A 15,330-nucleotide genomic window follows, 5' to 3' on the forward strand; every position below is an offset into this window, starting at 1 on the left:
GCCACAACGTCAATGACTCAGGAATACCTGCAGGTGATTTGATATCGAAAATTACATCATAGCTCTTATTATTGCTCCCGAAGACTGTTAGAAAAAACGATTATTGCCAGCTTAAGAAAGTTTAAATGCTCTCCGACAGATGTAGGAAGCAGTTTAGTCTCAACCTCAATGAAGAATGAAGCGAGTGGATCACGCGGCTAATGTGGAGAGAATAACTGCACTGCCACTGCTACTGCAGACATCGTTAAATATGCGTCCCCTCTATAGCAGGTTTTTTATCTTTTATTCTATCGGAAGTTAAAAAATTAAGTGAATCTTCCAAACATTTTTTTTTAAAACTGCGCTCCTATATTATATATACACACACTTGCTGGATTTAGTTAGAAGCCGAATTGCCTTTTTCCTACTAACAAACATTGGACTTTAACTTTATTTGCGTATAATATCTTCGGTGCAACGTTGCTTTAATTATCCGAACATTTTTATATTTCTATTTTATGAGATTATAAAATAAAAATTTTGGCTGCGATTTCGAAATTTTATTGTATATTTGCTAGACTTATTTTTGAGGAAAAACCGAATTGAATTGAATTTCACCTGTAAAGACAAGCAATGAGTGCAGATAATCACTCACCCGCTCTATGGGGGCAATAACTGAAAACTGAAAGCAAAAAAATGTGTATTTACTACTGCTGCGTGCTAGTTAGCGTCGTTAGCGTCTCTCCTCCACGCAGTGTTGTTACAATCTGAGTCTACCTCGAGTCTGATCTCTCTCATCTGTTAATATTTTTTCTCTCACAAGTGCAAGCGTCGTTTCAAGTTTATCAAGGGTCTACGCATTTCTCTCATGCTCGCCCCTCTCTGTAAACTATTTTTTGCCTGGAAGTAACCGCCGTCAAACGACGTTGGGTTATAAAATATATAATGACAGCTAAAACTGGTATATTTTTTAATTACAATTTCAGGTCAGGTGTTTTATTTTCATTAAGAATGTCCAACTTGATTTTCTTTTAACTGTCTATTATTCGTTCAAATACACATAAGTTTAAATATTTTCAGAAAAATAAACATTACCTGTAGCAATCAGTGACAAGTATAGGAACTTCATATAGCGCATGAAACAAATTTATATCATTTTTTCGATGCTCTGCAGCAAGTCATGTACTGACCAAAATTTTCGAAATGAAAATGATGATCAAATACTAAAAATACTTCTGGCGACTAGACAACAAAGATGTGTGCAGAGGATTATCACTATGGCTCTGCTACCTGATGCTATCACGTCGGGTCTCGACTCTGCTGCACTCCCCATGAACAATTTTTTTCTTCGAATTTTCTCTCAAAGAAACTGACCGACTAAACCATTTCTGTTAATGAAGCACACATTTGTCCAAAAGGCAAAATTGACTCACACAAAAATAATTTAATTACAATAAAATAATTTTGACGAAAAATAATTTGAAAATTTATTTCATGCTACGCAATGTGAAATGTATGACATTCTATATAGATGTCTTTTTAACAATGAAGTTTCAGTGAATTTTTAGCCAGGACTAAAAATTTATCGTTTTTATCATCTCGTAATTTTTGGATGTGACTTTCGAAAAATAAACTGATTGATTTAGCAAAAATATAGACTGTAAAGCCATGTAATTTTATTTTCATCATTACAATAATTGTTGTGTTGCTGTTTTCAGCTTATCACGCGTTTTCTTGTATCTATTTCTCCTATATGCTGATAATTATATTAGCATTAACTTTCCAAAGTCTTCAGTTCTCACTTGGATGCACAAATAAAGTTTTAAAATAACGCGTTTCACGATCTGCTGTGTAAAATTAAAGAATTTCATAGTGAAGCTCTTCCAGGCTGTGTTTGTAAACTTTGTGATAAGAGCATGGATTTCTATCACTTTTTAAGCTGTGACAAGAACCAGATGAGTCTGACCCAGGCAGCAAAATTACCTGCCAAATGACTGCCCTGACAATTTTCTGTTATATAATATAATCTGTTGTACACAAATAGGTGTTTAATAAACGAAATTAAAAAATAACGCGTTATCTGCATTGTTTGATAAATAAATGTATATATATAGTATAACTATTTTGATCTACAAATCACAAAAATCTAAGCTGCTGACTTTCAAACTTGCATTTTTTCTTCTGTCCACGCTTGTTCGGTCGATTCTGAAGAGGTCGATGAGGAAGCACTGGAGCTTCTTCTTCTCGTTTGGACCAACGAATCTTCATCTAAATTGCGCGCAACAGATAAGAAACTACAGTTTGTGTATTTTCCTTCTTACCGTTCAATACTAGTTGCTCCACGGTGCAATCAAATTTAAACAGTTCGCTATCTTTACCATCAAAAGATACAAAGATGTCAGCTATTTGCTTGTTCCAGTTCCAAAAGTAAATATAGTGATTCTTTATTCTTAAATCTTCAAGAAGAGATTTCAAAACCTGCCAGAACAGCAATGAGACTTGGATTGGTGTCTTGTAATCAAATTTATACCCTGACAGCAGTTGAATCCAAGCTATAAATTCTCTTTCCGTCGAGAACAACCAGCAAGTCTGAACCCACATGCTGAGCAGACTGTCTGTTAATTATGTCTTTCACATGCTCAGCCGCTGGATATGTTATGCCTCTGTCTGGGCTGACAATAATCACCTCCTTGTTTAAAACCTTTAACATATTTGAACATTATGAGCACTAGATAATCACAATGCCCCAATTAAGGGAAAAAATTTCAACACTACCGATAACGTTTCCATTGATAGTTTCGGCCTAGCCGCCTCGTGAAAGATAAATAGAACGTTGACCCCAATTCCGATCATCATGCCGTAGTCTATTCCAATAATTAGCGACGAGATAAAGGTTGCGTAGAGAGGAATCAAGTCAATTTCTGGATATTATAAGCGTTAATTATTCCCGTTTCTGGCATATTTTCATTGAAACTTACTCTTTGACTTCCAGAGAGACATTGTTAGTTCATGGATTTCAATCATGAATATCACAGCGCAAATGACGATGGCGGCAAGGGTGGCTTTCGGCATGAACTTAAGTGTGGAGGTCAACAAACCAAGACACAGCAATACAACAGCACCTGTAAAAAACTTTTGTTTTCCAATTCCTTTCGATTTTTTTAAGTCGTACCTGTATAGAGTCCACCTAATTGTGTTCGCACCCCTGAAGCGTTATTCACAGCAGTCCTTGTAAAAGATCCAGTAGTCGGAAAAGACTGGAAAAATGAGCCAACGATGTTGCTCAAACCAAGAGCGATCATCTCTTGAGTCGCATCAATAGTTTTCCCGTTTGCTGATGAGGGTAAAATCAGTTTTCTCGTTCATGCTTAAATGAACACTTTTTTACCAAATGCCTTAGCTATAGCGATCGACTCCAGCACTAGCACAAATGGAATGATGATGCTTGAGGAGAGCTCAGCAAAGGCCTCTGGAAAAGGCAGTGTTTCATTTTGGTAGACCACTTCAAAATTGGGAAAGCCGACATCAGGAAATCCTTCCTCGATGTCACCTGTTACAACAGATTTCAGAAACTAGCAAAACGTTGAGCCTAGAGCCTAGAGAAAAGAAAACCTGTGATGGCGACCGGTGAAATTCCATTTTCCATGATTAGAAACACAATCACTGTGCTGATCAAAACGACCAGCGCATTGCGCCCAAGCGAAAGGTATTTTAGCGTTCCAGTCCAAATCTTTTTACCAACGGTCATCTCAGATCTTGGAACTGCTGGCTTAAACCAATTTGTCATATACTGCAAAGAAAAAGAGAAAATATTGCCCTCTTCCAGTGTTAACCACGCTATAAGAATTTGTATATACCTTCATAAATAGCAAAATAGCGATACACGAAAATCCTAGGACGGGATCCCAGATTGTCGTATTTTCAATGTTTTCAAAAACTTTAATCCAGTATTCCAGAAAAGTGTGTCCACCACCTTTAATTCCGAGCAAAGCTGCGACCTGACTGGAAGCAATGCTAATTGCACCCGCGGATGTGAATCCTATTATCACAGGCATTGATATGAAGTCGACCAGAAATCCTGTGGCACAAACAGCAACAGATTTAATTTGTTTATGTTTTTTCATACAATGAAACACGCATACCTAGTTGGAATACGCCGAGCAAAAAGACGAAACAGCCTGACAGGAAGCAAATCATTACCGCCACGTCGGGTCCGAATTTGTCAACGTAAGGTTTCACTAGCATAGCTGAAATTGCAGTTGGCCCGATTGTTATGTCTTTGCAGCTTCCAAAGAAGATGTAGACGAAGCAGCCCATGAAGGCGGAGTACAAACCATACTGTAAAATCGTAATAAAAACGTATTAAACGTTGACATTGTTCTTTTTTACTCTCTTTGACGCGATTGAAAAGTTAAAAATATTGTTCTATTTAATCGTGACAGATATTAATATTTTATGGTTTTTATAAAACAATAATTTTTAATATCATTTTTTTAAACTCTGCTCAGCACATCCCATGGGCTGATCGCAGTGAGTCCCAATATCACTAGCTAGCGGATAACATGGGGCTAGCAAGTGGCGAGTTGGTGCATGTGCGCCTCCCAGCCCGTTGAGCTATTTGAGTAATTTAATATTGTTTCCAATATGTTGAAATATTAACGCATTTAATAGATATAACAGTTTTTATTTCGAAGTAAAAATAGGATTCCTATTTAAATAAATATTCTGGGCTTGATTTGTAAAAACATCATACACGGCCTTAGAGTCAGAAATTTTACGTGCTTTAATATTTTCGCACACATTTATGAGTGATTATACGAACTGAAGTGTACGTTCGATATTTCATTTTAAAAACTTAATCCAAATTTAAAATGCATTTTCGTACGAAGTAAACTAATCCCTTTTAATTTTGTGATCTTTTTTATTATTTAAAAGTTAGATAGAATTTACCTGCGGTGGAAGACCTGCTATAACCGCGCAAGCCATACCTTGCGGAATGACCGTGAGACCGACTGTCAACCCAGCTATCAGGTCGGCCACAAAGCAAGAGGTGTCATAGGTCCTGATCCACCCAATAATGGGCAGCCGTTTTTCAACCAAAGCCGCACTACAACTCATTTTGTTCCGTTTAAGCCACCGGTGTGATTTCTTTGCCTTTTCTGCAGGCGCATCCTGTTTGGTACCTGAGAAAAAATTTTCAAGGTTAAAAACGAGCGAGCTTTGACACACAAAAACTAACAGGAAACGAAACCCTTTGTCCCATCAACAATTCAATTAAGCACCGTGGTGACGACAATAAAGATTTTGAAGGACCAGTTTGAGCGTGTGGTTTAATACGATGAGCAATACTTATGAATTACGCCTTTTGCTCACATGCTTTAAGCGCTTTGCCTGAAAAAATGTTTGTTATTGTCGGTCCCAAAGAGTTCAAGAGCTCTCCGACAGATGTAGGAAGCTGTATCCCCTCGACAAGATACGGGCAGTCCCGGAGTGAAGCTGTATGTTCAATCTTCTGTTACAATTGATATTGATATGTTTTATGATAATGAGTTCTGTTAATTCAATAAACTGTAAGGAAAAATCGAAAAAATATTTTGAATTTGAAAATATTTCAAACAACTTAAGTTAACAACTAAAAATTTGTATACATGAATGTGTGCGATAAATAAAATTTTAGGTACATAATATGTATATACCTCTAATCATATAACCTCTATTTTTTAAGGTAAAAATACAAACTACAATAATGATCTCAAAGTTGTAAGTTATATCGAAATTTGAATGGATTTAAGTATAACTTTTTTGTAATTGAGGGATCAACTTAATCAGAAAGTTTGCTACAAAAATTAAAAATACTAAATCTAATCAAATTCCGATAGCCTTATTCCTAATTTGAGAAGCTTATTAAACTATTTTATTTTTGTGACAAGCTGCGACAAGCTTTTTAATAATTATTACTGCAGAATTCAACTTTTAAAACTCATAGTTAAAAGATGGGCGCGTGCCACGCGTGGTATTAATAAAATGTTATTAACACACATACAAGTGGATACGCGTCGTTTTTACCAGTTTTAACCGAGCACCAGTCGTTTCCAGCTGATCTGGAGTGACGACAAATCCAATCAAATTTTACTTATCTTTTGCACAAAATGTCTATACTGTTATGAAAGCAAAATTAATTCCTTCAGATTGATCCTATTAAATAAACGTTAATTATATCAATTAAATAGTTCCCGAAAACCCATGGTTGTTTTATATTTTGCGTAGAAAAAAGCCAGCCGCGCTTGATCAAAACCTTTCTTGCAAAAAATACTCTATTACGGTTATTACAAACCCTAACCATATACACAAACAATTCTTGCCTTTTAATTTTACTTAATTTTGTTTCAATTCTTTTTTAATATGTTTATGTGAATGTATAGTAATTAAAGTTATTGATCCTCCGACAGAGTAATTTTTATGTGATTAACATTTTATTTTCTTTAATAAAAGTGGGAATAAACAAAGATCACGCACAGTTAATTATTTATAAAAAGTTTAGATGACCACTCACCGGATAGATGCATGGCGGTGTAACTTGCAGTTTGGACTGACATGATTAAGGTGCAGTCCCTCGTTTAAGAGTGTCTATCCCTTCCAGCAGGTGTGTTGTAATCTGTGGTTACGCTGAGTGAATTTGCATGCATGCACTGCTCGCCCGCCCGCCGAGGGATCCGTCTCCCGTCAATAATGCAGCACAACGTGCCACGGCTCTGTTTCAAGTTCAGGGTCCACATCGCGCTCACGCGTCCCCCCTCAGGCGAGCAAACCTTTTTCGCTTGCGACCAGTCGTCACTGGAGCGAACCAAAGTTGGCCACCAAATGAGTGCTGATTGCGATTCCAGTGGCCTCCAGTTAGCGATAAGCCTCAGCACGGCTTACATCCATATAATTGCAGAGTCTTTGAGCGTCCGTGAATCGAGTTTTTGAGAGTTCGAGAAATAAATAATTGATGCGCAGGGAGACTTACTGACAATTAACCCTTTTATTTTCTCTTTTTTCTTGTGTAAATGATGTGAAATATTTGTTGTAAAATCAGCCATTCCGTCCCCCTGATCGATTGTATTTCAAAATCGAGATAAAGTAGTCAGTGCGAGGGCCTTATCTCTGAATTCGTTGCAATCACAAATAACATATTCACGTCACTTCGCATGACGAGATTTTGAAGCTGGAGCAAATCTTATCGCTCTTTTAAGAGAGCAAAATTTTCCACACTCAATAGGAAAGTGATGATAGACTATGCGCTAGACACTGTGGAGATTCCCTCATATCAATTCAATTCACCTTTATACCGTTTTTTGCAAAACACCATGCTGTTTAATCAGCCACTTTTGGTGTAAACTTCATAAGTACCATAGCCGATTATCACTTCTCCATAATGGTTGCACTTGAAATGATTTTTCTTTAAACATTTGATGTCACACATTATGCTTAATATATTTTACTGTCCTTATTTTGACACATATTGCACACAGGTCAGGTCTTTAATTTTTTAATTTGAAGTGGTTCCCGCAAATTGAGCTTGAGCGCCATAAATTATTACGTGAAGCAAAAATCCTAAGCGTTCGTCTCCTTAAAAGAAAATATTGTTATTTTTTACCATCGCGAAAATTTTACTTGAGAACCACAATTGAGATCAAAGGTATTTGAAATCCATTTAGACAATGTTGCACACAAAAGTTTTTAATTCTATAGGTATACTTTTAGCCAGGGAACATAAATAAAAAGGGGCCACGTTTTCACCTCCAGTTCTTGATGCAATTTATCCCTAATAAATGTCCTGAAGAGAGTTTTGATCTTCCAAATGCACGTCGTACTTATCAGTAAACGAGACCGACGGAATGAACAAGTCTGAATGGTTGTCGTCAAAATTGACGAACTGATCTCTAACGTGATTTCTCCAACTCATAAATAAGATTTTCTTCTGGGATGATTGAAAGAATCCGACTGTTTCCTTCAATGCCTGCGAGGAAAAAAGGCACACAAAAATTTATCAAATTAGGTGCAGCTTACAGATTGATTTATTAGAAACTGCAGATACGAAAATCAAACGCACCTTTATCGAAGTCGTATCAAGCACGTGGACGAAGGAACCGTCAACCACGATCATATCCGATTTTGTTACTCCAGCGCTCTTTATGATGTGTTGCTTCGTAAACTCAATATTAGAGTAACTGAGGTTCTTATCTGGCACTACCAGAAGTGCTTCTCCGATGTCTGGAAACTAGTAAAGATATTTATTTTGTGATATTTTCATAACAGAATTTTGAGCAAAACACTCAAATTTTAGATTTAATTACAAATATTTGCCCGAATAATCAAGGCACCCTCCAGAACACCAGCATTTATTTTTGCATTAAGAATTGTAATCACTGATTCATTCTTTTAATTTCTTTTAATAAAATACTAATACACACAGAACTGCAGTAACCGATGCAATATTTACAAACATATTGCAAAGGCAAATGTAATTTACTTATAAACTTGTACAGCTATAATATGCTTGCTAGTAAGTGCAACTATGACACTGAATGTAAACCATAAAGTCCACGCTGCAGAGTGATAAACGTGCAATTAATTGATGTAATGCTCCCGCTTAAATACGTATGTCGTCCCTCGTGCATTAATCAAGCTAATCTCACCTTGCACGATTTTATGATGAGCTTTGGTCTAGCCGTCGGATAAAGGATAAACACCAGGTCGACAAGGACGCCAAACAAGATTGCGAAAGTCAAATTGACAAACAAGCCGACGAAGAAGGTGGTATACATCGGGATCAGATCTCTTTCTGTGAGGTAATTAAGCCGAGTTAATGACCGAGCTGATGGGAGCAAAATACTCATGTTACTTGAGCTCCTGAAACAGGCCATTGTAACCTGAGGTATCTTAAAAAGAGGTAACAACGAAGTGATAATGACCGCGGCTAGGGTCGACGTGGGGATGTAGGAAAGATACTGGGCCAGCACTCCGAGCACGGCCAACATGATCCCGCCTGAAAATGAGTGGCATTTATTGAGTGTGTAGTGATTATAACCACCCGTCTCCCAAGAATGAGAGACATGATTTATTCTGGATGTTTCGTCTTACCGGTGTAGAGATTGCTAATTGGAGTTTTTACGCCAGACGCGACATTCACGGCTGATCTGACAAATGAAGCGGAGACAGGAATTGACTGCACGAATGAGCCGAGAATGTTAGTGAGACCAAGAGCCAGAAGTTCCTGAGTCGTGTCAATCGTTTTTCCTCCAGCTGAAGCGGAAGTTAATAGAATTGCTTATTTTCTTATTTTTTTTTACTCTCCTTAGTTACGATGAAATATCAGAAAAAGTATTAAAATTAAATCTAATGCAACAAGACACCGCATACCCTTTTCTGCCTACCTGTGCACGCGGCTCGAGTGAAGGCGAATATTAATTTAATAACAATATATACTGGGCAGATATACTACATATATGTTATATACATATTAAAGTCCAATGAGGTGAACTTTTGATTGATAAAAAATCTTAAACGTTGAAAAAGGACAATATATTCTGCTATAATTGAAATTTATTGTGGCGCCTTCTCGCCAATACTGTCACAGAAACTAGTTCGCATTAAACCAGTATCGCCAGGTGACAGTGAAAAGGTGTGTGATAAGCATTGCACCTTTACTCCTTACTGAACTTTCTCCCCCACTGCATCTTTAACCTCGCACGACAACAGTCGAACAAAATATTCTCTCTCCGGCTAGGATATGAGATTTCGTGTGAGAATAGTCTAGAAACTATTTATTATCAGACCCGCACTACATACGGGTCTTAACTTTACTGATAATTCAGTCATGATCCGAAAAAAATGACGATTATTACACTACAAAAGACGCATTAATGTCACATCGGGGTCCAAAATATTAAATATATAGTCGACCATTATATATTGTGTATGGATTTTTTCTTACCAAACGACTTAGCAACGGAAACAAACTCCAACAGCAGGATTAGAGGAACGACAAAAAGAGGCGCCGAAAGTTCCGACAAAGTTTGTGCGAACGACAGTGTTTCGTCGCCTATCTGGAGCTGGAATGTTGGTGGACGGATAGGAGGAAATCCCTCTTCAATTTGTTCTGTGAACTTTTTTATGTATCACTGTGATGCCTTTGGCTGGCTGTTGAGCTCACCTGGCGTTCCCACCGGGGATTGGCCTGTGGTCGTGATCATGATAACCACAAATACGATGCTGGCAATCAGAACAATTGCATTGCGAGCCATCGAGAAGTACCTGAGGAATAATTGCCGACCAGTTGGTTCTTTGGTCCGATTTATCGCTTTCTCAGTAATTTCTCCAAGGTGCTAAAAAGTAAATCACTTTCATATTGATAAAATGAAAGGAAACTTGGAAAATCATCTCTTCGTTTTCAATATCAATTATATTTTTACGAATATTTATAAATGTTGATTGAAACGAGACTACGTGTGCGTAATTTCAAAAATACTCATTGTGTAAATCATTCTAAGATCGATACAACAGGCGTCTCACGCGTGTACGGCCGGTTGCCTAACGTGGCAAGAATACGGTTTGTAATTTCCCATGGGAGCTTGAAATATCGGTTTGTGTATTTTTAGAGGGCTTATGCTCCACATTTTCCAAGAAAAGCTATATTCACGCGTTTCTTGGAAACATTTTTTCTGTATTTCTCATTTAATTAAATATTTTAAATTTGATCCCAAATATATTTTTATCCGCTTGAAAATCAGATTTTCTTTCACGTGTCAAAGTAGGTCAAATATTAATCACTTCCCATCGTAGATATTTAAAAAATACATTAAAAAACCGTAACTTATCTGGTATTCTTACCCAAATTCCCAGAAGGATCACAGCGCACACTAGACCCATAACCAGGTCCCACATGTTAAATTGGTCGATTCCAATGATGAAAGTTTCAATGGCTTTGATCACGTTGACGGTTGACCCTTTTATTCCAACCATCGCTACCAGCTGACCTAACACAATAGTTATCACCCCAGCCGACATGAAGCCACTTGTAACAGGATAAGAAATAAACTCGACGAGTGGAGCTGCAAATAGAAATAGTAATATTTACTTGATAAAAGTCGATGAAAATTACTGTTTGTGGTTCGAAATTAGTACTAACCGAGTTGGAGAAGCGCTAGAATGGTGATCATCACCCCTGCGAGGAAGGCGATGAGCACGACCCCGTCAGGGCCATATTTATCGGTGTAAGTGCTCATCAACATAGAAATCACCAACGTTGGGCCAAAGTTGAGGAATTTGCACGTGCCCAGAAGAGGATAGACGAAATATCCGATTAAACTGGAGTATAAGCCATACTAAAATTCAAGCAGGTTGAATCTTGTTGTAACTTGACAAAAATTTGTGTGGCTTCATCGCTTTTAATAAAATTAAAAAATAGCAATCAATAATTACTAATTTTTAACTCTCTTTTCCTATTGCATTTTATTTAAATTCCTCTATCGGAAACATTCAAGAATTAAAATTAAAAGGAAAACTGATTTATAAGTATAAAATATTGAACTCATTAAAAGTGTAAGCTTTTGATATCTTTGAATTAGAACAAGTCAATAACAAATCTATCAAGATTTCAGATTTCCAAAGTCGATTCGCGAAGCATTGTGTCTGAATGTTTATCATTAATTATCATTTTTTATTTAAGAGATGCGATAAGATTCATGATGCAATTAAATGAATTTTTAGAATTTTTTAACGTATATGCCAACTTATAAATTGTTAGAAATCCCAAAAATGATAATTTCATTCAATATCAAAATTCAGGAATTTCGGTTTAAGTATCGTATCTTCTTATTTTTATTTTGAATATGTCATCTTTAGAGACAACAGCGTAGGGATCTGTTTATAAAAGATCTTGTAATTCCCTATTAATTCTTCCCTCCTTTGGTGTAGCCGCTAGGAATTGCATTTTCCTTGACTTGAACATTTCCAAAAGCATTATTGGGATTTATACTGCTGTCACGATTACTTGTAATTGAGGTAAATGCAAAATTGGCTAACATGTAAGTGGTGTAAGATAATTAATTTATTTGTATTTCTGTATACCTGTGCGGATTGTCCGGCGAGGTTGGTTCATTACGAAAAAGTCAAAGTGGTCCCTTCACCACAGCTAAAAATAATGTATGAGACGGTAGTTAAATTGCTTAGACTTAAGCAGTTAAAAAACTTTGTGAAAAAATCCATGACCACCGAATGCACATACGCTTGACCTCGCATTCAAAAAAAAAAAATAGAAAAATTATTTCACACCATTTACGTGTTAGCCAATTTTGCCATTAATTGCCTCAATTACAATTGTAATACTGCGATCTTTTGATATTAAGGTGAGTCTGCTGAAAGATTGCCAAACTCTCTCAGGCTTTTTGAATGATAAAAAAATTCAAATTAGAATCTCTAACCTGCGGAGGCAGTCCTGCTAAAATTGCCGCGGCCAAGCACTTGGGTAACTCGACCAGGCCGACTGTCACCCCTGCGAGCAAATCATGGGAGGCAATGGAAAGCGTGTAGGACTGCAGCCAGCCGACGATGGGAAATCTCCGGAGCCAAAATTTTTTGGTGCTGAGCGAGTGGCCTTTCCCTTTCAGCCACTCGCGCGCCTTCAAGGGCCGCTCGTCCGACTTGAAATCGTACAACTCCATGTGGGCTGCTCTTCGCACGTGTTGGGCGCGCGATTCCTTTTCAGCTGGCTCTCTTCGGAATTGGAATCTAATATACTCAGCTGAGCGTCCTTGTCACAGCCAAGCTATACCTCGCTATATCTTCCAAGCCGTGTGAGTAGCATGTCGTGGGGGTGGAAGGGTTTATCGTTTGCATGCTGAAGTTATCATATCGGCCTCTACTTTTTTACTGTAAGCCATAAGTGCTATAAAGCTAAATAATATATATGCGTAGAAAACAAACTGGAAGAGCTATAAGCATTACTTATTCACCATTCAAATTAATTGACTGTCTATTTTCAGTATTACAGCATGTATAAATAGCATCTTTTGAGTGTGTGCTATATTTCTGCCAGCCCATTTCCGCAGAAAATTAAATCAAGTTCGCAACAGGGAAATTGATAAGGGCTCTTGAATAACGCCCTTCAACGGCATTCTGCGTAAACAGGGTCGATGGCCGGAGCTAAAATGTTTACCTGGGAGACTGCGAGTATGATCGATTTGATGAGTTTTTTTATTATTGACATCCAAGGTAAGAGAGTGTCCTTTTAAAACTTCCTCTTGTTGTTGCCGAACGAGTTGTTTTGAGCTTTGGCTAATTTTTTTAGTGTGCAAAATATTTAGAGGAAGGTCAATTGGAAAGTAGCTCTGTTCAAAACAAGTCTTTGACCAACTATAATTCAAAATAGCCGTTTATTATGTTGTGGCTGCTGAGTCCTATTAAACTAATTCCCCGTCGGCAAAAAAGGCGATAGTCATATATGGTGTAGGATTAAATTGATAATTATCTTAAGCAAAACATGTTGTCTGGAAGGATGCACACGAAAACAAATTAAGTACCAATTGCTGTGACCTTACTTTTCCTGCGCATGGTGTACCTCGTTTTTATTATCTGAATTATTTAAAAGAGGCATCACTTCACATTCAGCACTCCGGTTTTTTTTATCTCAACACCACACTCGTCGCAGGTGAAAACCCACACCCTGAAAGCTTTGAAAAGAAATTACTTCTTTGAGTGCAAGTTTTTATGGATTGAAAAGCAAATGTCTCCCGCCGCCTTCGCAGTGGCAAACTTTTGAATGGTGGAAAACGTGAGCATGACGGGAGTTTTATTATGCAAAGGTTTCTGTCAAACTTTCCGCCCCTCGCAGAATCGTAACTAAATTGGAGGAGCGGAAAGAGCGGCCCATAGCAACTTTTTCATGGGAAATTCTGTTTATAACAGGGAAGCAGTATGATCATTCAGTTACGTAGCACAATAACACATAACGATATAGGTTTATAATTGGCTCTCAGATGTTATGAACACACTAACGAGCATTGCATATAATTTAATTATCAGATTTTTAGGATTATTAATAAGACCTTCGTTTCCCAATTCATCTCAACAAAATAATGAGGTAAAAACATGTATCTCTCAAGTGAGGTTACTAGACTCATTACGCAATCTCTAATTGCGACGGAAATATTCCTTGGAAGGGGAATAGCGTCATTCAACTTTGAAACCTTTGGAAACACCGGCAACTAGAGGTCTCAGCCGCGAGGTTTAAGGCGGCGACTGGCGGGACTGGCTCCAAATTTTTTGCCCGGCGGCTGGCGGATGACGCGGCTGACAAAATTTTAAGTGTGAAGTTTGATAAAGCTTAATGGCTTGCAGACCTGGGTGACATTTTTTTCTCCTGCACTTTTTAATTTTTGATCCTTTAATCTGGCGCAGCTTTGCCTGATTTACGGCGGCTGGCGGCTGCCCACGTGACCCAAAATTTGCCGTTTGGTGCGGTGCAGCGCGGCTGGCTGAGACCTCTAGCAACTGACATGAGTGACTTCCCCTCGTTTATATTGATTGCGGCGTTCAGCCCAATCTGGCTCTGCTATTCGCCCGGCTGCTAATGATTAAAATTATTTTCAATCTAAGAGCATTAACGCATCATCTGGCCAGCACCGGTGGGGTACACACCCACCCTCGTCCCGTCGGTGAAACGAGTTCAGTGGTGGCCTTGCGTATCGATCCCGCGGCCTGGCACACTGCAGCCTCTCTCGCAGCTATTATGTGCCAGCCACGAGCCATCTCTCCAATACAGCAAACGCCACTCGCACCGATTGCTTTTTCTGCTCTCGCATGCGGCTCGTAACGCAAATTTGTTTGAGCAAAAAGCTGCGTAACGGCCTTGTCAATATGTCCTCAGGAAATGACTGACGGTTGTTCAGTCTCGTGTGCTAATTGAGAATATGAGCTGGACAGCTTTTGAGATTTTTTTTAAATTCCTTGATAAATAAATGTGTGGTTTTATATTTAAATGGAAGCATTAAAAGCTCGTAATTAATCTTTATAGGAGACTTGCTTGTCAAAAAGAAAAAATGCACATAAAAACTAACTTTCTGCACTGAGCAAATGACAATTTTCTAACTTCCTTAATGTACATTCATTGTGGGAAATTTATTTGCAACTGTGTTTTGTATCCAAAAAAATATCGCGCCATGGTCTTTCTCATTATTTTCTAGACAAAATATATGTTATTTTAGTTCAGTTAGTTTTTACGTTTAATTAAATTATTTATTCCGAATATTTTTTAAAGGTGACTTTTTAAATAGCTCAATCAAATCTATCATAACAATTAAAGGTTAT

General features: G+C 37.7%; 2 protein-coding genes across 4 annotated transcripts; both read right to left on the bottom strand.

Moving 5' to 3' along the window:
* Window positions 1-1,620: 1,620 nt before the first annotated feature.
* Window positions 1,621-6,720, bottom strand: LOC135938720 (sodium-independent sulfate anion transporter-like). Of its 3 annotated transcripts, none has more exons than XM_065482600.1 (13): window positions 6,533-6,720; window positions 4,930-5,162; window positions 4,122-4,317; window positions 3,837-4,057; window positions 3,592-3,769; window positions 3,368-3,529; window positions 3,152-3,313; window positions 2,958-3,101; window positions 2,755-2,900; window positions 2,510-2,680; window positions 2,301-2,457; window positions 2,045-2,247; window positions 1,621-1,803 (listed from the first exon to the last, which is right to left on the bottom strand). In XM_065482600.1, exons 1-12 carry the CDS (start codon window positions 6,573-6,575, stop codon window positions 2,141-2,143), a joined length of 1,920 nt encoding a protein of 639 aa, XP_065338672.1. In that variant the 5' UTR covers window positions 6,576-6,720; the 3' UTR covers window positions 1,621-1,803; window positions 2,045-2,140. The 3 variants fall into 3 exon arrangements, with proteins under 3 accessions (XP_065338672.1, XP_065338674.1, XP_065338673.1); XM_065482602.1 differs by lacking the exon at window positions 6,533-6,720 and adding an exon at window positions 5,262-5,459; XM_065482601.1 differs by lacking the exon at window positions 6,533-6,720 and adding an exon at window positions 5,219-5,458.
* Window positions 6,721-7,767: 1,047 nt separating this feature from the next.
* On the bottom strand, window positions 7,768-12,807 carry LOC135938722 (sodium-independent sulfate anion transporter-like). Its single transcript, XM_065482605.1, has 10 exons — window positions 12,447-12,807; window positions 11,153-11,348; window positions 10,855-11,075; window positions 10,178-10,349; window positions 9,959-10,123; window positions 9,106-9,267; window positions 8,867-9,010; window positions 8,661-8,806; window positions 8,075-8,242; window positions 7,768-7,981 (listed from the first exon to the last, which is right to left on the bottom strand). The coding sequence occupies exons 1-10, from the start codon at window positions 12,684-12,686 to the stop codon at window positions 7,787-7,789; spliced, it is 1,809 nt and encodes a 602-aa protein (XP_065338677.1). The 5' UTR covers window positions 12,687-12,807; the 3' UTR covers window positions 7,768-7,786.
* Window positions 12,808-15,330: the final 2,523 nt, after the last annotated feature.

The sequence above is a fragment of the Cloeon dipterum genome, chromosome 3 (genome assembly GCF_949628265.1).
Source record: "Cloeon dipterum chromosome 3, ieCloDipt1.1, whole genome shotgun sequence".
Classification (NCBI taxonomy): Eukaryota; Metazoa; Arthropoda; class Insecta; order Ephemeroptera; family Baetidae; genus Cloeon; species Cloeon dipterum.

Excerpts from the sequence above, each read along its gene's own strand:
- LOC135938722 (XM_065482605.1), bottom strand. The coding sequence starts at position 12,686 with ATGGAGTTGTACGATTTCAAGTCGGACGAGCGGCCCTTGAAGGCGCGC. Across the intron at positions 11,076-11,152 it reads TCTAGCGCTTCTCCAACTCG|CTCCACTCGTCGAGTTTATT; the intron begins GTTAGTACTAAT and ends TTCTATTTGCAG. Across the intron at positions 9,011-9,105 it reads AATTAGCAATCTCTACACCG|GCGGGATCATGTTGGCCGTG; the intron begins GTAAGACGAAAC and ends ACTCATTTTCAG.
- LOC135938720 (XM_065482600.1), bottom strand. The coding sequence starts at position 6,575 with ATGTCAGTCCAAACTGCAAGTTACACCGCCATGCATCTATCCG. Across the intron at positions 4,318-4,929 it reads TAGCAGGTCTTCCACCGCAG|TATGGTTTGTACTCCGCCTT; the intron begins GTAAATTCTATC and ends ACGATTTTACAG. Across the intron at positions 3,314-3,367 it reads CGCTATAGCTAAGGCATTTG|CAAACGGGAAAACTATTGAT; the intron begins GTAAAAAAGTGT and ends TACCCTCATCAG.